This window comes from Cydia splendana, chromosome Z (assembly GCF_910591565.1).
Source record: "Cydia splendana chromosome Z, ilCydSple1.2, whole genome shotgun sequence".
NCBI lineage: Eukaryota > Metazoa > Arthropoda > Insecta > Lepidoptera > Tortricidae > Cydia > Cydia splendana.
In genome coordinates this window covers 48,817,886-48,844,947 of record NC_085987.1, presented here as the reverse complement: position 1 = coordinate 48,844,947, position 27,062 = coordinate 48,817,886, and the positions used below count along the sequence as shown (strand labels likewise).

The 27,062-nt window shown below is 40.3% G+C and overlaps 1 protein-coding gene across 2 annotated transcripts in view; it reads left to right on the top strand.

Moving 5' to 3' along the window:
- Positions 1 to 26,367, top strand: part of LOC134804113 (LIM/homeobox protein Lhx9-like) — a 44,617-nt gene extending 18,250 nt beyond the window's left edge. For both annotated transcript variants that reach the window (XM_063777054.1, XM_063777055.1), the window contains exons 2-7: positions 2,955 to 3,134; positions 5,001 to 5,135; positions 8,459 to 8,674; positions 9,623 to 9,765; positions 19,444 to 19,673; positions 25,912 to 26,367. In XM_063777054.1, coding sequence (XP_063633124.1) covers positions 3,055 to 3,134; positions 5,001 to 5,135; positions 8,459 to 8,674; positions 9,623 to 9,765; positions 19,444 to 19,673; positions 25,912 to 26,067 — 960 coding nt within the window. In that variant the 5' untranslated portion in view covers positions 2,955 to 3,054 and the 3' untranslated portion in view covers positions 26,068 to 26,367. The remainder of the gene's footprint in view (positions 1 to 2,954; positions 3,135 to 5,000; positions 5,136 to 8,458; positions 8,675 to 9,622; positions 9,766 to 19,443; positions 19,674 to 25,911) is intronic.
- The last annotated feature ends 695 nt before the right edge of the window (positions 26,368 to 27,062 follow it).

Sequence of the window (27,062 nt, the reverse complement as noted above, 5' to 3'; positions counted from 1 at the left end):
GTTTAAAAAATAGTTAAAATAAAATCCCCATGATTTTCTTTTTTCTTAGATTGAGTAGAATAATTAGATGTAATGTAATCTATGAAAAGGGACCTTATTGTCGATGGCGCTTACGCTGTTATTAACGATGCTCCGATATAAATACAATGCCGCGCAACGCTGTGCGGCGTAAGCGCCATCGACAATTAGGTCCCTTTTCATAGATAATGCCCCATATAGTGAAAAATCACCTAGTGTTTAGTTGATGTTGTATTGTAATTATTTATTTTAAGCATTTTTATTACTCTTGACGTATGCATGGTGAATATTTTAGTTACAGTGTAATATATATTTAGTTATGCCCTTTGAATAAAAAATCACTACTGTAGAATTTGATGCTTACTTATATCTTATTAAAAACTAAATTTTTTTTTTTTTTTAATATCTCAATATATTTTTTAGAGATAATTTTACACATACGTTCACAAAATAGTGTTCTATTATATTCCAAATATATCGTAGGACACAATGTGATGTTCTCGAACAACTCAAAGTTGCTCACAAAGCTTCTTAAGAACGAGTCTTGTGAAGAGCAATATGAATGCTTACGCGCACCAAGTTAGGTTCTGTCCTAGACTCGAGGTTGCTGCGCATTCCGTTGCTCATCAAGCCATAACCCTTTATAACAGATTGCCTACTGAACTAAAAATCATTACGGATCACTCGCTGTTTCATAGGGAATTGAAAAGATTTTTATTGAGAAGTTGCTTTTACACAGTGGATGAAATTTATGATTATGTTTAAGATTTAGGATTATCTTTACATTTTATTAAGTGTTTAATAATTTTAGTTTTAAGCCATGTATTTCAAACACAATACCTGTATTGTTTTTTTGAATAAATATATGACTATGAGTTTCTTCCCTCGCCTAAAATGAGAACGAAACTCCGTTTGTATTCGATGGGAAGGTGAAGTTGGGCCGAGCTTGCTGCGGACGTTTAGGTCGAGTACATGCGTCGTAAATGTTCACAGAATGTACTCGTATTTTTGTTGCCGATATAACAACAGGGTTCCGTATTCCGGTGGGCCAGTCCCGCACTTGTCTGGTATTTTTATTATAACAGCATAGTTTTCAATGATTTTATTTTAAGTAGGTAGTTATTTCTTATTGTCATAATCGTAAGAAGATTATTATTCAGCCATCTAAAAAAATCTAACTAAAGTAAGTAGATAACTTTACAAGATGGCGTTTATACGAATAAATATGTTTAATATTCCATAAACCTCTACATACATACCTACAATAACGTATTTAGCATATCGTTATTCCGTCCTTCTGTATACAATAGCAATAATACATATGTATAATTCATATGTACTGAAGCGGACCTAAAAATAAACAAACATATTTCGTTAAAAACCGTAGCCCAGTTGGCGTTTACGTTCTTTTTATGTAGAATTTAACAGACAGATGCGACGTTTTGCAGCTTAAGTGCCAATCGTATGAAGGTCCCTTTTCCCAGTAAAGGACACATATCTTTTAAGTCCATAGTTTATGCCGTCTCCCGAGGTCTCAAAGACAATGGAATGTTTTTTGTTTTTCTTTTTGTTTGAAGCGGGCCTATGGTAATATCGAGACAATTTCAAGTTATAATGTTGGGTTGGTTTTCTATATATATTATATACATAGGTATATATATTATTTGTTAATTATAATTATCTATTTACTGACGTTTAGATTGCTCTGAAACTTGGTACTTACAATGGATATGGTATATGTCTGTAATTAGTTTATAATGTAGCTTCAGGTACCATGGTTAAGAAAATACAGCGAATTTAAGTTTTTCATACATAACTTGTTTTTTCTTTATTTCGTTTGTTTTTTAAGCTGGAGCTATACATATAAACTAATTAAAGGCATAAAATATACTTCATGTCATTGTATGTGCACAGTTTCATTACAATCTAACACGTAGTTTTAAAATGAGAGCGAAACTCAGTTTGTAATGGGGAAGGTGAAATTCGGCCGAGCTTGCTGCGGACTCTTATGGCTCCTCTACACGATGGGCCAACGCCGGCCACTCCAAGGGACGCATTTATGCATTAGAGGGAGCAAGTGATATTGCTATCTCATTCTACCGCATGGCTGCGTCCCTTGGAGTGGCCGGCGTTGGCCCATCGTGTAGAGGAGCCATTAAATCGAGTACGTGCGTCGTGCGCAGATCACGCAGATGGTTCTAGTGATCCAAAGGGTCGCAGAGGTACCTACTACGAAATCGTTGTATAGTATGTAGTATGTAACTGCTACATACGCTGTTTTATTACACACATAATATATATGTTATTACAAGCTCTCTAATGATGTGTTCAGGAACCTCATAATACCTCGGCTCGACTGATACCTACCTACTAGTAATAAGGACAAAGGGTCTGCCCGCAATCCTGTAGTGAAACTGCCCCTGGTGAAGTGTATACCTTACTTAGGTGCGTTTATTTGTCTTATTATAAGATATCGTTTTACTAAATACCAAGCCTAGAATCCCCTTGGACTGGCCAAAAAAATCGTTATTGTTTTTTTGTAGCTAAACTAGTGGTTCAACTTCAGCCAGGGGCAGTTTCACTATAGGATTGCGGGCAGACCCTTAGTTTCCTTTGTTTTTTCGGAGATACTTGACATTTGAATGTCATTATTAAAAATATTTCGATATCGACTTAATTTGACGCAAAAAAAATCACAGATAAAAAATTTGTTGTTTTTTTTATAAGCTCGTTATAGTGTCCGTTTGATGGGCAAAGACAGCTCTCCCCTTGACTTCCACAACACCCATTGTTATGCTATATCAGGCCAGTTACTGATGAAGGTGTCCAAGTCGTCCCGCCATCTCGGTTTCATCATAGAGGAGTGTTTATGATATTATGTGTGTAGATAAAAGCTTTTTTGAAACAATTTTCTTGAAAATCTTTCCTTAATGCAGGACCCAAAACAACATGGCCGACTCGACCGCATCTCCGCCAGGCCTGGACCTTGTTATTTGAGACATAGAGGCCAAACTCCAACGGCCCAAGCAAGAAGCGATGTTGAAAGACAGAGACGCGGTGGGGTCGCCGGGGGTGCCGGACGAGTGCGCGGGGTGCGGGGGGCGGATACAGGACAGGTGAGGAAAAGCTTAAGTGACATGCGAATTTGCGAATGTATATGTTCGCCCAAATAAAATATTAAAATAATAATTTTAACAAGAAATAGATATCAACAACAGAGTGCGTCAAAATAGCTTGTAAATAAACATCACTGCAGTATATTGTATCCGTGCCCCGAGCTAGCACACGTATTTACGTACCTGTTATACCCCCCTGCCCTTGCCCCTCGACTGACCAACCTGTCCTGTCCACACTTCCACAGATACTACCTGCTGGTGGCAGACCGCCAATGGCACGGCTCCTGCCCCCTGCCGCTGCCCCTCGACTGACCAACCTGTCCTGTCCACAGAGACTACCTGCTGGCGGTAGACCGCCAATGGCACGGCTCCTGCCGCCTGCCCCTGCCCCTCGACTGAGCAACCTGTCCCGTCCACAGACACTACCTGCTGGCGGTAGACCGCCAATGGCACGGCTCCTGCCCCCTGCCCCTGCCCCTCGACTGACCAACCTGTCCTGTCCACACTTCCACAGATACTACCTGCTGGTGGCAGACCGCCAATGGCACGGCTCCTGCCCCCTGCCGCTGCCCCTCGACTGACCATTCTGACCAACCTGTTCTGTCCACACTTCCACAGATACTACTTGCTGGCGGCAGACCGCCAATGGCACGGCTCCTGCCCCCTGCCCCTGCCCCTCGACTGACCAACCTGTCCTGTCCACACTTCCACAGATACTACTTGCTGACGGCAGACCGCCAATGGCACGGCTCCTGCCCCCTGCCCCTGCCCTTCGACTGACCAACCTGTCCTGTCCACACTTCCACAGATATTACTACCTGCTGGCGGCAGACCGCCAGTGGCACGGCTCCTGCGCCCTGCCGCTGCCCCTCGACTGACCAACCTGTCCTGTCCACAGATACTACCTGCTGGCGGTAGACCGCCAATGGCACGGCTCCTGCCGCCTGCCCCTGCCCCTCGACTGACCAACCTGTCCTGTCCACAGATACTACCTGCTGGCGGTAGACCGCCAATGGCACGGCTCCTGCCGCCTGCCCCTGCCCCTCGACTGACCAACCTGTCCTGTCCACAGATACTACCTGCTGGCGGTAGACCGCCAATGGCACGGCTCCTGCCGCCTGCCCCTGCCCCTCGACTGACCAACCTGTCCTGTCCACAGATACTACCTGCTGGCGGTAGACCGCCAATGGCACGGCTCCTGCCCCCTGCCCCTGGCCCTCGACTGACCAACCTGTCCTGTCCACAGATACTACCTGCTGGCGGTAGACCGCCAATGGCACGGCTCCTGCCCTCTGCCCCTGCCCCTCGACTGACCAACCTGTCCTGTCCACAGATACTACCTGCTGGCGGTAGACCGCCAATGGCACGGCTCCTGCCGCCTGCCCCTGCCCCTCGACTGACCAACCTGTCCTGTCCACAGATACTACCTGCTGGCGGTAGACCGCCAATGGCACGGCTCCTGCCCCCTGCCCCTTCCCCTCGACTGACCAACCTGTCCTGTCCACAGATACTACCTGCTGGCGGTAGACCGCCAATGGCACGGCTCCTGCCCCCTGCCCCTGCCTCTCGACTGACCAACCTGTCCTGTCCACAGATACTACCTGCTGGCGGTAGACCGCCAATGGCACGGCTCCTGCCCCCTGCCCCTGCCCCTCGACTGACCAACCTGTCCTGTCCACAGATACTACCTGCTGGCGGTAGACCGCCAATAGCACGGCTCCTGATCCCTGCCGCTGCCCCTCGACTGACCAACCTGTCCTGTCCACACTTCCACAGATACTACTACCTGCTGGCGGCAGACCGCCAATGGCACGGCTCCCGCCCCCTGCCCCTGTCCCTCGACTGACCAACCTGTCCTGTCCACAGATACTACCTGCTGGCGGTAGACCGCCAATGGCACGGCTCCTGTCTCCGCTGCTGCGAGTGCCGGCTGCCCCTCGACTCGGAGTTAACGTGCTTCTCGAGGGACGGCAACATATATTGCAAGGAGGACTATTATAGGTAAACTGCTTACACAACTATAATTCTAAGTCTGCCTTTCCACTGAGCCGATGAAAGAGAAATCAACCGATAGCAATGGCTGTAATCCAGCGAAGCGGAGAAGACATGCGGATTACAACCAATGCTATTGATTTTTGCACGCCTCCTCTGATCACCGCTCATTTCCTCCTCAATGAAAAGGCAGCCTTAGTCCGGCGACAAGTTGATGTCAATTACATAATTATCACAACGTTTGTGGCCTACGTCGGCAGGTAAATTGTGATGAACGATTGATTACATTGTGTAAAAGTTACATAAAGGTACCTAGTGAATGAAAGAATGAGTGAATGTCATTTGAATATTTATAATTATTTAAGCTGTAGTCTGTCAAAATAATTTATCAGCAGAAAAAGGCGGATTATTCAAAATCTGTAGGTATATGAGATATATGATACATACATACTACATATATGAGGTAGGTATATGATACATGTATATCTAAGATCGATCAAAAATCGCCTACCATGCACCTTTTTAAAAATTGCCACGTTTCTCTGCTGTCAAAATTGTTTACCCAGACGATTAATACTTACCTTAGATTATTCTAACTACATAAAAACAGTTACCGGAAGAATTTATTCGAGGTCTTATAGATGTTTTATTCTTTTGCAATGCGAAATATAAGCTTAAAAGCGAAAAAATGCGAATAGCTAAAAAGCAGTGCGATTTGTAACTTTAATTAGTTAATTTACTGAAATATAATGTTACCATTGTTTTATTTTGTACTAGCGACCCGCCCCGACATCGCACGAGAAACCTTCCTCAAGAATCACTCTATTGATAGGTGAAAACTACATGAAAATCCGTTCAGTCGTTTTTGAGTTTAACGCGAACATACAAACACACAAACAGACAGACGCGGCGGAGAACTATGTTTTATAAGGTGTGATGATTTCCATATGTAAAATACCTACTCCAGTATTTCTTCCGCCATATTTAAGTTTTCCTTAATTACTGGTTCGCGATGAGATAATACATACTTATACTATATCTGAAACAAAAAGACTTGTTATGTATCTAACTATGTGGAACTCTAGGCTACGAGCGCCGGCGACAAACAAGCGTATCTACCCACATCGCAGTTAACTTTTGTGGAGCAACTGTTGCCCACAGTGTTGCTCCACAGTCGCTCCACAGTTGCTTCACAAAAGACAAAGTTACTTAACTGTGTGGGGTGTGGGTGCACCTTGTGATCCGCCCGATGGAAAGCTAACACCTGTTTATTTATTTTTTAATTGTTATCTGACAGTTTTGAATCCTATTTTAAGGGGATAAGGTTTAGCGATGTTCAGTGAAGGGTGTTGGTGTTCGCCGACCCTACCTGTCAGCCAACATGACGTTATGACACGCGCGCCGTAAGATAACATTGCAATTATACCGTATGTCGTGCCGATGCTTCAAATATTGATTAAATATTATCCTTACTTCAAAAGCTTTTATTAGGGCGAGCGAAGCGAGCCCTATCACTAATCGACGAACTATGCATTCTTGTGGTACACTTTACGGAAAAACTACTGCACTGTTAGATTTGAAATTTAACATAGTAATTTAAATTCATGTCTAGATGTGTTATCAAACATAAAAATATCATTTTATAAACCTAAAAAAATAAAATAAAGTAATAACACTTTGTATTACTACTAGCGCCATCTGTTGGCAAAATGATGAATTAACATTCGTGCTAATGTTAATTATTTCTTTCTCTAACAGATGGCGTTAGTAATAAATAAATAAATAAATAAATATTGGACATTCTTATACAAATTGACTACTTAAGAAGGCTTGTGTTGTGGGTATTCAGACAATACGATACCTATGTGGTGTTTTCAAGTTCAATAATGTCGATGGCGCTTACGCCATTAACAACGATGAATACCAAAGTGGGTACAATTTTGGATTCAACCCACCTCGCTTCACTTGGTTTGATTCCCATTTTAGCAATTAAGTTTTTGTGAATACCTACTAGAACAATCAATCTTGCTGTATATTTACTCGTATGTTTTGTGACGCTGACGATGTGATGATCAGTCATGTTGTGTTAGCAAACTTAAATCGGGTATTTTCAGTTCGAGATACAGTTTTGGCGCCATTCATTTATTACGTAAGACGATTTTGGGGTGGAGGGGGGTCGAACACATCTTATTTATTCTTACAGGGGGGTTGGAGGGGGTTTTCATAGTTCTTAAGTAAGATCACAAAGATGCGATATTTTTTGTAATTTCTATGAAATTATGACGTTTAAAATAATACTTCCACACTCTATGCTATCAAACACGGTGCAGAGTTAGCTAAAACGAGCTCAAGTACCTTTGGACAGGTACAAATAAACATTCATAAAAATATTTTTTTGAAAATAAATTATATCGGTGGCTGGACAGGGTCAGCCTATTCTTATTATTTCTTACATAGGGTAGGGAGGGGGTCAAAACCTAGTCTAGGGTCAGTACCTAGTGGAACTGTGTGTGTTAGTTTATGTGCGGAGCAGCGTGATTACCGCCAGTAGGTGTCCAGACGGGATAGTTTTTCGATCAATTGTGTGGAGTGGACGCAAAAATAAATTCAAGAACATTGGCTCGCTGACCCAATATTATGTAGGAAAGCCAGTTGGGTTCCTTACAAAAAGTACTGGGCGACCGTGTAGGATGTAATGCACTTATGAAATTGTATATTACGTGTGGATGATATTGGCAATTTGATTTTGTCGTCTGGACACGTTTTTAAAGGACAAAGTAAAAGCTGTAACAGACAGGCGTACCGGACAGCAACCGGTTCGGTACGTTAAGGTAGAAAACCTCCGCGAGCCCTTACAAAGCTCTGCTTTTTGCTAGTGATATATACGTTTCGTTCACCACAACTTTTTCATAAACCACTGGTTGCAGGTTTTGCCAGGGGTGCGAAACTCCTCCCTTCGGGCAAACTCGGCTCCGCTCGGCTCAGCATTGCTATTGCTCCGAGTAATTATTAGGGTTGACACAACTCGACGTCCCTTTGCGTTCACGACCACGGATAAGATAATGACCTGAATTTTGACAACCCTAAATAGATGAAAGGGATATTGCCATATATATTAGAAAGGGCCAGCATGATTCGACCCTGAACCGCTGTCAAACTTCTGTTTTGTAGGAAGTTTCCTTTCTGTACGGTAGTACTATTATTTTCAACTGACTGTGCTAACGTTAAGTTAGTACCTACACACATTGATATAGTCAAAACTTGCCGTACGATACCTATTATAGCATGTCCGGTAGGGTTAACCTTAGGTGAGAATTTCCCGATTGTTCCAGAATGTTCTGCGTGAAGCGCTGCGCGCGCTGCGGCGCCGGCATCACGGCCAACGAGCTGGTCATGCGAGCGAGGGACGCAGTCTACCACCTGACGTGCTTCTCGTGCGCGGCCTGTGGGAGTCTGCTGTCTAAGGGGGATGTGTTCGGGATGAGGGATAATTTGGTGTACTGCCGGCCGCATTATGAGCAGGACTATGATGATGATAGCGTCTATAGGTAAGTAAAGCGCATAACGGCCATCGAGCTGGTCTTGCGTTACCTGGCGTGCTTGTCTTGAGCGGCTCGTGGGAGTCTGCTGTCTCAGGGGGCGTGTCCACTGTTCGGCATGACAGATAGCCTGGCCTACTGCCGGCCGCGTTACGAACAATACTATGATGACGCAATGTTTATAGGTAAGTAAAGCGCAGCGGCGCCTGCAAATTGGCTTATCACCTCACTTGCTTCTCTTGTGCGGCCTGTCAGGCCTGTGGAAGTTTGCAATCTAACTAAAGTGGAACCTGCTGTTTGGAATGAGAGATAATTTGGTTTACTGCCGGCCGCATTATGAGCAGGATTAGGCACTATGATTACAGTGTTTCCACGTGCATGTTGTTTTTATTATTTTTCCAACACGAATATCTAATAAAATTCATCTAGTAAGGTTATCAAAATTATCCAAAGTTATGTAAGATTGAAATATGCGGGCGATATAGTTCGTTCGGAAATGACCAAGTAAAGGTTATTTATATGATTCATTTCCATAAGTAGGTACTTATAGGTTAAGCTGAAATTATATACGTACCGTAGACCGGGATGACTTTGGAAGATTTGGGGTTACTTTGATAGATTTAAAACGGCCATAGAATTACCATTATTCATTACTTTCTGAAAATGTTCCTCTAACTAGTTAGATTACTATACATACACACCTAAAATCTCGCATAAATATATATTATGGCTTATAGGCTACAATTTTAAAGTCGCCCCTACATTTGAAAGTCACCCCGGTCAATGGTACGTCCCTAGTAGGGTCTATGTCTTCCCTGAGTTCCCTGACGATCTGCACTTCCAGTCGGTCTATCTAGTTAAGGGCTTCTTTTAATGCGAACTTTTTATACGTTTACAGTAATAGGTACCTAATCTGTTGTTTAATATCATAATAGTGTTATTGTACAATGTCCCCAGATGCCAAGAAATGGACAGCGAAGGCTCTCCCTCCCAATTCTACGGCGGCCCGAGCCAAAAGGGGAGACCTAGGAAGAGAAAACTCGCCCAATCACCAGACGACATGCAAGTTCAGACCATGAGGATGGCCAGTACGGCGCTAGGTTAGTCCAGTGGAGAGGGGGAGGGGGAACGGGGGTTAGAAAGGGAGACCTGGGGGCTTAGCCAAGATAAATAAATAAATAACATCATAATCGATTCAGCGGTTTAAATGTGAAGAGATAACAGACAGGCAGAAAAACGTACATACATTCGAATTTCTGATATCACACTGAGAGAAAAATCATTAGTAAACTCAACCAGGAATTAAAAAACAGTTCTGTACTGGGGGAAAAAATGAAGTTTAGTAATATAGACGGTCAAGCAAAACTTGTCAGTAGAAAAAGGCGCGAAATTCAAATTTTCTATGAGACGATATCCCTTCGCGCCTACATTTTTCAAATTTGCCGCTTTTTTCTACTGACAAGATCTGCTTGACCAAGTATAATTATAGACGTTTCACTATTTCTGTAAAGTTTATTTATTTCTACAAACAGCTCAGTAATCCTAAATCTAATTTCAACAAACAGATAACAGAAATTGCAAAAGTCAATTTGTTCCTATTAGTTGACTCTCCTTGTCCCCGGATTAAGTTTATTTTTGTAATTCTAAGTGTGTTTTTGTTATCCTTTTCTCTCAGTGCAGTTAGGGTTTATTTTAACTGTATAGATCTATACAGTTAAATTAAACCCTAACTGATACCTATCAGAAAAGATACATTATTGTAATTTCATTTTCTCTATTTCTAATTCCCATTTGTTCAAATTTTGAGACAGTGTACCAAAAGTTTCCTTCGTAGCTTTTTGAGCTAGAACCTTCCAAAATAAGTTCAAATATGTAGAACCCGTTTAATACGATTTAATATAATCAAAAGTTCGGTTTCTGCCTCTCTATCACTCGTGCCTATTCGATCGATAGAGAGGTAGATATATAACGAAATTTTGATTTTCGCGTTTCGCGGTAGGCCACCTGTAGTAAACAAACCACCTTTACGGCTACCACCAGTTTTGACATTGACATAACGCTCACGTTTAAGTAACTTACTTTCTATGCATCTCGCTCGTACTCGCATATGCGAGCAATAGTGGAAGCGAGATGTACAGAAAGTAAATTACGTAGACGTGAGCGTTATGTCAATGTTAAAACTGATGGTAGAGGCTCTTGATGCATCAATGTCATAGTGAAAACTTGTCAAAAACTGTTTAAGGCCTAGTATGTATAAGTTACTCTATGGTTTACTATGTGCACTAGTGCAAACATTACAGTAATGCTCCCTATTATTTTCGTACATTTCATCACGGTTAATCCCTGTGGACCGGGCCGTGTCCGGACCGGAGCTTCCGGCGCATCGTTAATACGTTTTCCCGCTTAATACCTAGTTTCTCTAGAATGTAATCGGGTTCTACGGTATCTTCAACTCCATTATACCTACAAACTGTGATGAACTAAATAATATCGACGCCACCAACGCCACACAACCGGGGCTTCGTCTAGATGCCGCTTAACATTTAGCTGAAAACCTCAAAAAGGAAAATCGCGCCCCACGTCCCAAATGTCAATTCATCCCGTCTGAACCTACTAATGAATAGACGACACACCCCCAAATATATACCCATCCCCTTCTAACACTCAGCCGCCCAGTTTGGGTGAGGAGTACGGGTATAGTTTGCGTCGTTCTGGGCTACGTCGGGGGTATTCTTCATAGCTCGCCATTGAGAGCGACCTGATTAAGCCTTGGGACAGTTATTTACCGTTATACCGTTTGATTGTGGGGATTTTTTGTGAAATATAATTGTTTGTGAAAATCTATGCTGTTTTTGGATTTTCGGACTGATTTAAATAGTAAAAGCAGTAACATATTTATTTATCATCAGACATAGAAGTTTTTGTGGCAACTTAAAGTGATTGACAAAATGAAATATCGACATGTCTGTTATCGATGTTATCTTAACTTTATACATAGATATATTATTTATTACATTTTATAAGAAGATAGCAACCGTGAAATACACAACACGTTCGATATTTTCTTCTCTTTTGATAGGTACCTACCTATATTGGTAGTTTTCTATTATTTTGGCACTGTATTCTACAGTTTAGGTTTAAATTTGTAAGTACTAAATATATGTAATGAAAAAAACCGGCCAAGTGCGAGTCGGACTCGCCCACCGAGGGTTCCGTACTTTTTAGTATTTGTTGTTATAGCGGCAACAGAAATACACGGTTCGTGAGATACAGCCTGGTGACAGACGGATGGACGGACGGACGGACAGCGGAGTCTTAGTAATAGGGTCCCATTTTACCCTTTGGGAACGGAACCCTAAAAAATTATGTACCGCTTTGTAATTGATTTGCATTATTGAAATTTCTCGGTAACGGTAAGTTACAGAAATTAGAAGTTACATGTTTTAAGTACGAATCTATGACTTATCGATAACAGATTTATCGATGTTTCATTTTCTCAAACACACGTTTTTGCCACAAAAACTTCTATGTCTGTTTATCATAGCAAATTTTATAAAGGGAGACCAAGCTTTGCTCGGAAAACATATAAAAGCTCATAAATGCGCGTTTTCCCGTAGATAAGACCTAGCTAGATCGATTTTTCGCCCTTAAAAACCCCCATATAGCTAATTTCATCGAAATCGTTAGAGCCGTTTCCGAGAAGCCCGAAATATATAAATGAATATACAGCGTGACCTTAGCCATTAGACAAACCCTGAAATCCCACGTAGGGTTACTTCTCAGAAATGCTCTAACGGTAATATTTTTTTTAATTAGAACAAAAGAAAAAAAAAATTATCAAACAAAAGTTATTTCCAATAATCGACAGCAAAAAGAAACATACTGTATTAATCATTGGCAGTGCTTTTAACAATTTGTTTGAAAATGTGCGGCAAAAGTCAGAATCTTATTAATCTCATAAATAAAAAAGATAATCAAAACGGTCAAAGAAGGTTTCATGCTACTTCAGGAGCTACTAACACATACAGGTTGCTCCAAAGTAAAAAAATCGTAATTTGTTAATTTCTTCGTAACCGCTACACCGATTGTTATGATACTTTGTATACTGGTTCTAAATACCCTAATGCATATGTACATTTCGGCTTTGTCCAATGGCTAGGGACACCCTGTATACACGGTGTAACATGAGGAAACCGAATAATTTTAACAGCGTATTCCTGATCATATTTAGAGACAAAAATGTCCTATAGACTTTTTTGAAATTCGCCTATTATCAGAGATAATATTAATTTAAAAAAAAAAAGTTTTTATTGTTACATAGTGTAAAAGGCCTTTTTGATGGTGAAGTTGCTGCTATGGGACGTAGTCTAAATATCCTTATTGCTAGATGTCAAAAAGTGACAAGTAACACTTTGCAAAAAGTAGGTTATACGAAAAAAAAAGTAAAAATCAATTTAAAGTGAGAAGTTTCATCATCATCATCATCATCATCTCAGCCATAAGACGTCCACTGCTGAACATAGGCCTCCCCCTTGGACCTCCATACGTGCCGGTTGGAAGCGACCCGCATCCAGCGTCTTCAGAAGTTTACCAATAACATTTATTTTTTTATGTAGAAATACATTCAAAAAATTTAAAAAACAAAACAAAAAAAAAATTTTTTTTGGTGAAATTGACCTAAACTCAGATAACATTTTTACCTTCTTTTGACCTCAGAAATGCGTGGTTAAAATTATTCGGTTTCCTCATGTTACACCGTGTATATATATATATATATATATATATATATATATATATATATATATATATAAAAGAATTGCTTAAAGAAGACGCAGCTTCAGCGCAGAGTCACACTAACCTAGCCGGCGCCATAGTATCGCTCTCATTTTAAAATGACATCCTGATAAGTATATCATTAAATTTGACATGAACATTCAAGTAAAATATAGTAGGTTTGGGTGGCAGTGGTCGCTGCCTACTAGATTTTCTAATAAAATACCTACAATACAAGACCTTTTATTGCGCACATCCCTTAGTTTACAATAAATGAACAGTAACATAAACAAAGAAGTCGCTTAAGAGCAACATAGGTACTATTAACTATAAAATTAATATAATTATACATTATTCAAGGAAGTTATAAGGTTTTAGAGTTCAAGTTCAGATATTTATGAGCGCCTCGGCCGCCAATATAATCTGATAGCGACTGTAATGTAGTTGTTTGCATACACTGCTAAAATCGAACCCTTCTCTGCGGTTTAGAATTTTTCAAGAGAACTTTGACTAGTAAATCTTTAAAAAGTCTAATAACCCGTATCAAACTATTGACTTTACTACATTATTCTTCTAAAACCTTATTAGCTTTATTGATGCTCCGGTACACCGATGTAGATACGACACGACTGACACGACCTTCTTATTTAAGAACGTCGTAACCGCCATTATTTATGTATGAGATTACGGCGTTTTTAAACAGTTGTTTATTACAAGAGTGTGTTGTGACAACAGGGCTCTTGAGTTCTTGCCTTTTTAAACCCACAATGTTTTAGATTGATAATGAAAATGGTGTTATGACACGTTTTTTGTCTGCCCTTTCTATAAGGCCCCGTGTACAAGAACAAAATCAATTACCTAGGGCCATTTGCACCATCCCACTAACCCGGGGTAAGCCCGTTAACCCAATGTCTAATTGTACTGGTAACCATGGTAACTCCAGGTTTAACCGGATAACCCCGGGTAAGTGGAATGGTGCAAGAGGCGCTTAGAATTAAAACTCTGATAGAAATAAAAGAAAGTTCCAAATCCAAAAGCTCGAAATTGACGAGACGCGAGCGATATATTTAGGCACTTTGACCGCCATCAAATACCATCTGACCATTACTGACATACCTGATCTGACATACCTGACCATTGTAATGAATTCCTAGGTTTTACTTGACTGCTATTTTATGTTTGACTGTGTAATTACTTACTTAGTAATTAGTTTTAGAATATCTGTTGCTATGCCCTGATAGGGTCATTATGCAAGCACTTAATACATGTTAAAACCTTAATGTAATAAATGAAATTAAAAAAAAACGTAAATAAATCTTATTGATGATGATACGTAAAATACACCGCTGCTCAGTTAAAATAAATTAGTTATTTTTAACTTGGCTGAACCTAATCTAGTCGATTCCCATGGAATAATATCTCGCACAATCCTTATTTATTAACTTCTTTTAGAAGTGTATTTTTAAGAGGGTAACTCCAGAAGCATTTGGATCATACCTACTAATTTTAAGTAAGTAAGTACCTACTAGTACTAGTATGGTGTTTATATTTTTTTATGTGATTAATATATAATAACTCACATAAACAAAGCCAATATTAACAGAACAAATCACTTGAAGTCCAAACCCGCCAGGTGGCGACACTCATAACAAAATGATTAATATACTCCTAATAGTACATTCTTTGATCAAAAGATAACTGACGGCCCCACAACGGCATCAAACTAAATTTATACATATTTTGTGACTTTTACATTAAACGGGGCACAACGCAACAAACGTCACACGGTTTTAAAATCTAATTTATCAATATTAGAGATTATAGTCGCGTGAATAGAAATAGAGTCGAGTCGTTTTAGTTATTCGAATGAAGATTCATACATCGCTGGCGTTTTTGAGCAGCGAAGTGGATCGACCTAATTATTAAGTTTATAATTAAATATATTGGACAGCCAGAGTGATTTAAGTTGGTGTTGTGTAATTAGTTTTTATTGTCGGTTTCTCACAATTGGTTTGGATAACGGATATTAACGTTATTTTCATAGGATTTTTTGAGTGGTGTTATATCATTACCAAGTGCATTACTGTATTAGTGCATTTCATTAAACAGTGCACAAATAAGACAAACTTAAAATTTTCGATAATGTTCTTTTGTTAAGTAATTGATTTTGTGCATATTTTAGAACTTCTAATTGCTTTTTCTATAGTTCTAAGCAAAGATGTATGAAAATATAATTAGTATATAAAACCTTTCCCATTTACCCTTGATTGAAACGTTTAAAAATTCAATATCATAAAGTGTAATAAATTGTGGTACTTAATATATAAATATGTAATTATTAAAATATATAGAAGGTGCTACCTTATTAGTTGCAGATATTAATACAGCTGATAGTAGGTACTCGGTTCCTGGAGTATATTCAAGTATGAAACATTATAGCTTTTACGACGTTTTTTTGGAGAAAACTGAAAAACTAATTTGTTAAAATGTGATTATTAAATCTGAACTCATTGAACAGATTCTAGTACCTCTTTTACCTAACACCTAACTGTCTGGCCACTTCGTCCTGATAATCTTTTGCAGTTTTCCTTATTATTATTTTTTTGTTCGGTACATTAAAACAAAAAAAAATATTGAATATTCTTAATTTCTATTAAAAGTTAATTGTTTTAAAGTAAAGTATCACCTGTTAAAATATCTGCAACTAATAAGGTAGCACCTTATATATATAATTAATTGATTGAAGTACTTATTTTTAATAAGCGGGCAACGTAGCACAATACCTATAGAGACATACACCTTCTTAGGTGTCACATTAAGCGTTGACGCTCCTCAGTTTCAACGTATACCTATAGCAATAACAGCACTGCAGCTGTTATGCAGTGCCAATGCATATTACCATTTTATTCAAAACCTTTTTAACTAATCGCGGCTTTTAATTTTAACACACCTAGCACAATTGTATATTATTATCATTAATATCTAACACACTATAAATATAAAGTATAAACCCTCTTCAAATGATATCAAGATTATCCATATTTTTCAATTTCTCGGCCGAGGCGCTTCGTAGCTAATTAGCTTAAAAATAGACAGCTGATTTGCCTTTAGATGTTATCTTTCAACGTTCTAACAAAAGCTACATTACATAAGTATTTAATTAACTATAAGCCCTTTTATTAAGTTAACTGTAATAGATCAAGTTTTTGTTGACGACTACTGGCCACCCTAAACGTTTTAAGTTTTCGGTGTTTCGGGGCTATTAGAAACGTTTGTCTTTCAATTATGTTTATTAATACAAATGATTAATGACGTTTGGTTTTTTGTGAGTTTACGTTGGTTTTTGATGTAAACAACGTATAAATATTCAAAACATAGCCATATTTTTTTAAATGTATATTTAATAGGTCATACTCGTACATACTGAGTAACTTTACTAATACTGAGTATGCAGTATGGGACCAAATTTCCGTTCACTGGGGATCAACCCTAAAATTTGGCTCTCCCGTAGAAGAATAGCTTAAGGGTTGAAAAACACCCTGTACGACGCACTCATATGTAAGAACATAATAAAATATGCAAAATAAGTTAAAAGATTTCGGGGTCGTGTTAAAATGGTAGATTGATCATCTTAATACATTTTTGACATTCGGTATCACAGTCCTGAGTATCTTGGACACAACACCGTACAAACGTCTCCATACTTGAAGAACTCAAGGTGAAAGAGAGGCTCTCAGGTCAGGTCAGAGCGCGTATCCTCAGATACTTCGAACATGTGACGCGACGTGGAGAGCAGGCCATGGAGAGACTTGTTGTCCAGGGACTGTTCAATGGATGTAGGTCAAGAGGACGTTCCCCAATGCGTTGGACGGATCAGATAAAAGCCCTTACCAACACCCCACTTAACACATATGCCAGAGAAGCATCTGCCACAGGGAGAACTGGCGTAGAATCGTTCGTCGTGCAACGTGAGCACGACTGCTCTGCCAAGAGTAATTCAATGGAGAAGAATCACGATCCTAAAACCACCCAGAAGTAGACAGCGAGTTTATTTTAACACTGGGAATCGCCTACAGATGATTTCTTATTCAAATTCATTCAATTATTGACACAGTCAACTCATAGGCCAATCAAATTAGATTTTTTCTAGGATTTAATTCCCAGCAAGCTGGAAATCATCTTAATACCTTCATTTGGTTCTAAATTAGCGTAATCCGAGTTTGCTCCATTCCAGGAGTTGTGGAAACAATTTTGCTCTTTTTCAGTTTTTTACTTGTAGTTCAAAAACGATACGTCCGACGGAAAATTTGCTCTAATCATGATAAAAAATTACATCTTTGGATCCGAAAGATACCTTAATATGAGTTCGTAGTCGATGTTCGAAAGATTGTAAAAAAAGGCCGCCACTTTGTTTTTTTTTTTATAAAATCATGTCAAAATCTGAATTTTGTTTTTACCTGTGTCTGATCCACAACAACCTTGCTGATAGTAACATTTATTTTGACGGTGGGTTCCTTCTACATCGAGTGGTTCTGTCAATCCATGATAAAATGTATCTCCCAAGGCCCCCAAAATTTATCCACACCTGGGATGGAGCAAACTCGGATTATACGAAACCTAATGAAGGTACTAAAATGATTTCTAGCTTGCTGGGAATTAATTCCTCAAAACGCTTTTTGGATCTAATTTGATTGGCCTATCAGCCGAGTCGTAAACCTTGTTGCTAAGATCAGTTTAGGTAGGTGGTGTGCTAGTACACCATGCAACCACATCCCAGGCGCGGGAAGTCGCAATGCGGTTTGGTTCGCTTTTTGCTGTAATCTTTGGTTCCGGCGGATGCTAGGACAATGGCATAGGCGCATAAGACTGTTTCAAGAAGGCAGAGAGGCCAATTCGAACGTACATTTTAACATCATCATGATATGTATTCGCGCGCGCATTTCACTCGTACTTATCTCGTACATGTGTTTTCGCAGCGAGACGCACTGGCGAATGATGGCAAAATGATATCGTCTATATATATAAAAATGAAATGCTGTTCGTTAGTCTGGCTAAAACTCGAAAACGGCTGAACCGATTTGGTTAATTTGGTATTGAATTATTTGTAGAAGTCCAGGGAAGGTTTAAACGGAGAAAAATTTTGAAAAATTCAGAGAAAGATAGTAAAATCAAACAATTTTGTAGATAGGTGATACGAAACTGATTGTTTGAACGTTCAAACTGATAAACAAGACCAAGTGCGGGTAGTTCGAACAACTCGCGCGGCTAGAAGATGTTGATGTCAACTTGAGCCAGTCTTCTCCGAGACCACGGGGACAACTCCGTCCTCGAAACGTCGGAGGTAAATCTTAAAACTTAAATACGCGATTAAGTCCCGTTGTGTTGATTTCATTTTTAATAATCGTGAAAGTTTAAATCAGTGTCAAGATGTAAGTTGGAATTGGCCTTAGGGTATATGTGTAGGTACAAACAGCAACACTCCGAACTGTACAGCGGTAGACCTTATTACAAAAGGCATGTGGTTCACCGATGTACAGTTAACAGTGTGGGCGATGGTACTTATAAGTTCACCACTTATCTCAGGCTGTTGGTGAAAAAGTTGTGCGATTATTTTCTTGCAATAGAAAGAGTATACAACGTACATTAAAAGTTTAAGGTTATTATTGGTTCGAAGGTCGTTATTCAAAAGATTAGGTCGTTATTCGAAAGAAAGGTTAGGTATTGGTTCGTAGGTCATTAATCAAGCATTGTTTGAAAAATCACCGCACAGGAATAGACATTAACTCATAGTTTTAAGTCACGTCCGTCCCCTCTGAAAGAAAACCAGGGCCGCGGCTTGCTGCGTAATTATGCTAAATAGCATCTGATGTTTTTTATGTCTGCATGTTTTTCTTTATTATTTTGTATCGTCAAATAATACTTTTTTTTCGTTCTTTCTAAAATTTTGGAAAGATAGAAGATGTATGTATAAATTTGTAAATGTTCAAACTATCGTCTCCTTCCAGAGATCCTCCACCGCGGCGAACTATCCTCCTCCATGGAGTCCCTGGCGTACGACTCCGGCGCAGCGTCCCCGGGCTCGGTGAGCAGCGCGCGCACCAAGCGCATGCGCACCAGCTTCAAGCACCACCAGCTGCGCACCATGAAGTCCTACTTCGCCGTCAACCAGAATCCTGATGCGAAGGATTTGAAGCAGCTGGCGCAGAAGACAGGGCTTTCCAAGAGGGTGCTACAGGTATACTCACTATAGTATAGTATACCGAGTATAGTAGTAATGTAATGTAACGTTTATTTCTGACAAATATACCATTTACATAACAAATTACAAACAGAATTAAAAATAAATAATTAATCACAAAATCGTTAACACAACAACACACCAAATCAAATAAATTAGTCGTAATAAAATAAAATCAGATTATTAAAATTAAAAATTCACATTTTTGGACGTTACAAATTAAAATTTATTTAAAGTAGGTATGTCAAGATTATAATATACCTAAGCATGTCCAGGTTTTGTAATTTTGAAATTTTGAAAATTGAAATAGTACCTATAAAATATTAAATCCGAGAGTTCCGGGGTCCGAACATGCAGGGCGATAAGTACTTTAGTGAGTGGACAGTCTAAACTAAACGATTTGCTAATGCGTTGTGGAGGATGCTATTGGAGCTGGACCGCGCCCTGCGTGCCATCGAGGCGACCCGTTTGCGCATAATGGCGTGAAAACCATCCGTGCGCGCCTCTGCGAACATGGCTGACGCACTACAGTAGCGCGGCAATCCCAACAGCATCCTGAACGCATATTTATATTGAACTCGGAGGGCATTGATGGTCCGCTGCGTATAGCTGACCCACAGGCTACAGGTATAAAATGGCTGACAAAAAGCTCGTAAAGAGCGTGGTTTTTACTTCTGTGGTACACCTCGCAAACCTGCGCCAACATGTTGCTCCGGACCGCCAATGCCCGACGCTCCCTTTCCACGTCAATGTTGTCCGAAAGATCATCGGTGACCCAGTGACCCTGCAGGTATTTGAACTTTGACACTCGCGGTAGCTGCGTTCCGCATAGTGTAACGGGGGCGGCATGTATCAACTTTGCTACCGCGCGGATTAAACACTAGCAGCTCGCTCTTTCGCGCTTCGAGTTGTGCCAGAGGCCACGTGGCCGCGTGCCGTGTTGTCCTCGCACACACACTGATTAGCTTCCTGAGAGCGCCAATCGATGGACTCAGCAGCACCATATCTTATCTTAACGCAATCACGATTTTACGACTCTTTACCACTCAAAACTATTTTTTAGCGTGGCCCTTCAGAATCTTTTTAAGCGGGTTTAGAAACTACTAAGCGGGTTAAAATCTTCGCAAGCGGGTCTAGACTCTTCTTGAGTGGTTTATTTTTTTCTTATGAGTGAAATACTTCACAACTATTAGGTAATTAATATCTACCTCTACTTAAGGTTCATATTATGTGAATAAGAAGATGACAACTTTCAGTGCGACCCTCATAAAGGTTCGTCAATCGTTCAAACTTAATTCAAAATTTTATTTAATTGCTTTCCTCTAAATTTGTATATATGAAAATTTATATCTGATGATCCGAAAGGTACTTAATATAAATTCGTAGGTGGGTGATTCTTAAATTGTCTCCAAAAAAATTTTTTTTTCATAAATGTTTTTAATTTTCACATATTATTACATATATCAAAAGTACATACAAAAAGCATTTTTTGGGTTCATATGGTCAAGCTTAATACCCTCAGGAAAGGTAAATAAAATGAGTACATAAACACGGTTGTGACAAAGTGTCCCTCAGTCGTGACATTTCGGCATTTTGGTGGCCAACTCGCCTATTTTGATTTATATAGTTATTTTAACATAGCCTAAGTCACTCCTATGACTACGACAAACCTAATGACAGCTCAGACGTTGAAATCGGTCAAACTATAAAGGCTGTAGAGCGTGACAAATAATTCGATACACATCATACATACATACAAGCGAAAAACATTTTTTTGCTTTGGCAGTCGGGCAATAATAGCAAATGATCTGTAGCTAATAAACGTATCATCATTGCGATACAGCGAGGAAATGCCGCCAGCATCCTTGGTACAATGCCTCAAGGGCCTATTTTAGATTTAAGCTAGTTATTAATTTCGTTTAGTAGTACCACTGTATATATATTGTATGTAAATAAATGATTAAAAATATAAAAATGCATTTCTGAAGAGTTGCATGTACCTCTAAAATTATCAAACGAATTAAGAATAACACGACCACGTGTCTATATGTCACGAACGTGGACTCAAAACTCCGTGGCGGTGACAGATTTTTGAGGCCACGGTCGTGATAATTTGGAACATGTTCGATATTACATAAACATTTCCTTTGATTTTGCAAATGTTCAATAATTAGCTTAATCTGCAATGTATGAGGTATATCTTATGTTACAAACAATAACGTGAAACTACAACTTACTTTCAAAACTCTAACACGGCGGAGATGCGTTAAGGTTCACCGTTTTTTACAAATGAACACAAATAGACAATTTTCGACAAAACTTCTCCCTTCAGCCATTTGTAAACCTGACAACAATACAGTGTTGCTGTTCTAAAAAAACTTTAATAAGGCTGCCAGTAGTAAAGATAATTTTCTACCGAGTACCGCATGTTTATATTACCACGCGCGGTGGTGACGCGAAAACTAATCACAAAATGTATGTTGTTTAAAATTATATAAAATCGTTATAAATCCATACAATTTTTAAACAGTCTTGTAGAACAAGGATTAGTGTTTTATATTTGATATAAATTATTGCAAAATCACTCCACATTTAAAAAAAAAAAAACAAATATCACAAAATCTGGGGAAGTCACACTACACGGTCCGTGACATTTCGCACTTGTATTTTTTTTTTATATGTTTCTAATACTCTTAGGACAATACATTTAGGTTGACCTAAAACTAGAGGTAAATTGCTAAGTATATCTGATATACAGTTTACTTATTTTCACAAAAATACTTGCTATTCTTACGTGTTACACAAAAAATGCATAAGAATAAGAATTACCCAGGTAGTCAAAGTTTTGTGAAAAATGGCCGCCACTTAGAATTTCTTTTTTTTTGGTATAATCATGTTAAAAATCCCAAAATGCCTTTTTACCAGTGTCACCCAGTGTCTGATCCACCAAAGCTTGCTGGTAGTGTCATTGTAATTGATGGTGGGTTCCTTCTACAAGTTCTACATCGAGTGGTTTATTGGCAATCCAAAGATAAAAATCTCTCCTAACGCTCCCAAAATTTATACACACTTCCTGGGATGGAGCAAACTCGGATTACACGCATTTAGGACCAAATGAAAGAATTAAAAAGATTTCCAGCTTGCTAAAAATATTAGGGGACATCTTACACAGATCAACCTAGCCCCAATGTAAGCAAAGCGTGTACAATGGGTGCTAGGCGACGATATACATACTCGTACGTAAAGCCTGACCAGGAATATATGATCACGCGCAATGTTGAGGAATTTCACTGGAACGAATTTTTTCAAACTATACTGAACTGTCACCCTATACAATAAGAATAACAGCGCCCTCTTGACAATGATCCTACATTACTGGTCAGTCTTTATATATGTAGATAAATAACGGATGTCCCACAAAGGACGCAAGATTTCAATTTGCCGCCATTTTTGTATTTTAGTGCTGGCAACCCTAAAAAAAACTATTTGACAGCTGAATGTTTAGGGTTTGTAAAAATGGGGGGTTATACGAAAGATCAACGCGTTTTTATTATTGAACAATATTTCAAAAGTAATTAAAGTTTGGCGGGTACGGTTCGAAAATTCCGTGCAAAATATGGTCGGAATATTGACTTGACTTCATCAACTGTGAGCAGAGTGGTTGCAAAATTCAGGGAGAGTGGATCAATTCATTATGTTCATTCCACTGGGCGTCCAAAAACAAGCCGTTCAAATGGCAATATCGAATCAGTGCGTCAGAATGTCCGTGAACATCCAGGAACATCCATTAGGCATCGTGGACAAAAATTGCAAATTTCAAGAAGCTCTCTCCAGCGTGTACTCACTAAAGATCTGCATCTCCATGCTTACAAAGTTCAAATAGTTAACACAAGAATTGAAGCCTCATGATCATGGACAGCGAAGAGAGTTCGTTATTGAATGGATTATCGACCGCCAAAACAGGGATGCAGATTTTTCAGACAAAATCATCTTTAGCGACGAAGCACATTTTCATCTCGATGGCTTTGTTAATCGTCAGAATTGCCGCATTTGGGGCTCAGAGAACCCACATGTGATTGTTCAAAAACAAATGCATCCACAACGGGTCACTGTTTGGTGCGGATTTTGGGCTGGAGGCATTATTGTCAATCGTGTCCAATGCGCGCAGCGACATAGACGCATTGATGATTAATAAATTTAATTAATTGCTAAAATTAGCGCGGCTCGGCCGCAGCTAGCGAAGTGACGCGATGAGTGCCTCCGGACAGAGTGCACCCATTGTGAACGAGCTCCTCGCCTTTCTGCAACAGAAGCTGCTGCTGGAAGGAGTGATGGACACGGTGTCTGCTGTCCAGATCTGTTCGTCGAGTTTTTCCGTCGAAGATATCTGTGCAGCAAAGAAGGTGCTGCACGAGTCCCTCGGGATCGCCGGCACGTATGTACCTCACCGGAGAGGAGATGAAACCGGGAAGAAGACCCTAGAGGACATCATCAGAGTTCTAAGGGAGAATGAAGACCGGATTCCGGAGTTTGCGACGACGGGTGCCTCCAGCCTGCCGTCCTATATTCCGGATCATGTCGACATTAGCTGCTTGTTGAAGGAAATCGTGGCCCTTAAAAAAAGTTTAGCGGATGTCATTTCGAAGTTTGATGCGGCCCAGGTCACTATAACCGAGTTACGCAACGAAGTCCTCAGTTTGCGAAACAGTGCCCTTACTCGGTCGGCGGCGTCAAATTTCAAGTGCGATGACCGGCAAGCCACAAGCGCCGAGTCGGTCAGTTTGCGAGTTGCTGACACTATAACATGTGTCGCATCAGCCGTGTCTCCCGCGCGCGCGCCCTCCCCCCGCCTCCTCCAAATCACGTCATCGTGTTTACGCGGATGTCGTCGCCGGTCCGAAAGTCGCATCGAACCGGGTAGTGTACCTGTAAAGGGTACTTAAGAGCGAGCGGCTCCCAAGGAGAAGCTCCCTGTTGCCGGTGTGGATGAGGAGGATTTCACACTGGTATCAAGAAAGAAGAAGGCGCGCACGGCGCCTCTTAAGACTCAGTGTGGTACCGCCGAACCGGCTAACTCTGGCTTGCGGGTTGCTACACCGAGTAAGGGCTGAAATAGACGGCGCGCGAACTCGCATGCGATTTTAGTTACATTGCGGACTATTTGGTTACATCCAATTCAGCCGACCAATCTAATACCGCAATGTAATGAAACTCGCATACGAGTTCTCGCATCATGTAAATAGGCCTTAAGGCGCTATATGTGTCGCGCCTGCACTACACCGCCACGGCTGCTGAAGTGGTGGAGTAGGTACGTACACCAGAAGACCGGTTACTCGCTGAGGGTGTTCCAGCTTCGATCGCGCCACTACGTGCACTTCAACTCTTTTGTGGTGCGCGACCATCGAGCGCGACTGCAGGAGACCATCGAGTGCGCCGACTTCTGGCCAGAAGGTGTCGTGTTTCGGAGGTTCCGGGGCAAACTGCCGAATCCGACACAAGAACAGCCGATTCAACGGAGCCACGCCGTTTTGTCGCATAAATAGTGTTTAGTTTTTAAGTTTATAATATATATATATGTATGTTAGTCTGTAAGGTATTTGTAATATGGGCCTTGTTGCCTGATTTATATTTTAAATAAATAAAATAAATAAATTATTGGACCATATTTTTTTCAAAATGAGGCCGGTCAAGCAGTTACTGTTAATGGAGCTCGATATCGCGACATGATAACAAGGTTTTTTCTAGCCGAATTAGAGGATATCGATGTGGAAGCAATGTGGTTTCAAAAAGACGGGGCCACTTGCCACACAGCCAGAGAAACGATGCAATGGACAAATATTTGTGTTCATCACCCAAATAGATGCCCTTACCGGGATTCGAACCCAGGACCATCGACTTCACAGAGGACGGTCGTAGTAGTGATGTTCAATCATCATAGATAATGTGTCCATATTTATAATCATTATATAAAGAATGGACGTTTAGCACAAATAATTTCAGACATAGGCCCTCCTGTTCCTATCTCTATCGTATTATATTACTGTCCCCCTCGCACAGTGTTGCTGACCTCCGGCATCAGCAATATAAATACACGCGAGCGATAGAGATAGACACAAGCGGGTCGCGTGTACGACATCCCTCGTGCTGCGCGTCCTCTCTTTAACCCTAGCTGGTGTTCGCGTGGCGTTAACGGAGTTTATAAATTATGTAGTTCTTAGTATAATTATTTTTCCAGGTATGGTTCCAGAACGCCCGCGCTAAATGGCGCCGCAACATAATGCGGCAAGAGACGAACCCCACCCCCCACTCCATCCAGCCCCCCACCCTCATGCTGGAACTGCAGACCCTCGACGAGAACCACCATCCTGTGCCCTTCACCGACATGTACTAACGAATGTGGGCAAAGACCATGATGGGGCTAAGTTGAATGTGTAACCGAGCATGAGTAAAACGTGTGCTTAAAAATATAAAAATATCGGCAATATTGTGGGCAAAGATACAATTTTTGGGGACAAGTTATGGGTGTGTCTGTCTGAATGTCATGTTCAAGCTTACGAGCTGTGTGAGGCAATGAAAGCCTTTATTACAAAACGTTATGTTTTAAGTTGTTCTAAAGACGGAATCTTTTGCCACACATTTTCGTTCAATTCAGCCGAGGTTTTGTAACATTTTTTGAAAAGTTACTGTATTCCAAGTCACGTTAGACCGGGCCGTGTCCGGGCCGGAGCTTCCGGCGCTTACTTTGCTATGACATGACAGGCGATCACGTGGTTTTTTTCGTAGAAAACGATGCGCCGGAAGCTTCGGCCCGGACACGGCCCGGTCTAACATGAGTCATCCTTTACACATAATATGTACCAGTGCGAAATAAAAAAAAATGTTATCCCAATCCAATCCTCTCGGAACAGTTGGTTTGATAAAAGATGGCCACTAAAGATGGCCACTCATGTAAATTATTGTGCTAAATATGTATTTACTTATATAATTTATTGTAATGTAATTTATAGGTAGATATTGGCACTCCCGTATTTATATGCAAAATAAACAGTTAAATATTAGTAGTTTATGTGACTGCTACATAATGCCTAATTATGCACAGTTACATACACTGCTTTATCTACACACATATTATAAACCATCCATGATATATTCACTAACCTCATATTACAGCCGACATTGGGGCACTTTGCTCTCTGGCGGAACTCGCGGATACGAGGTGGCGTCTCCGAAATATCTTTATCGCACATTTTACCCGAAACTCTTGCTATAGTTACTTTAAAAAGAATAAAACAAATATTTTTTCACCTCAGCAGCTCGAACAAGGGCACTTTGCTTGTTAAAAACAGTGAGCAAAATGCGATTTTGCTCACTGAGTCATTTTGTCTC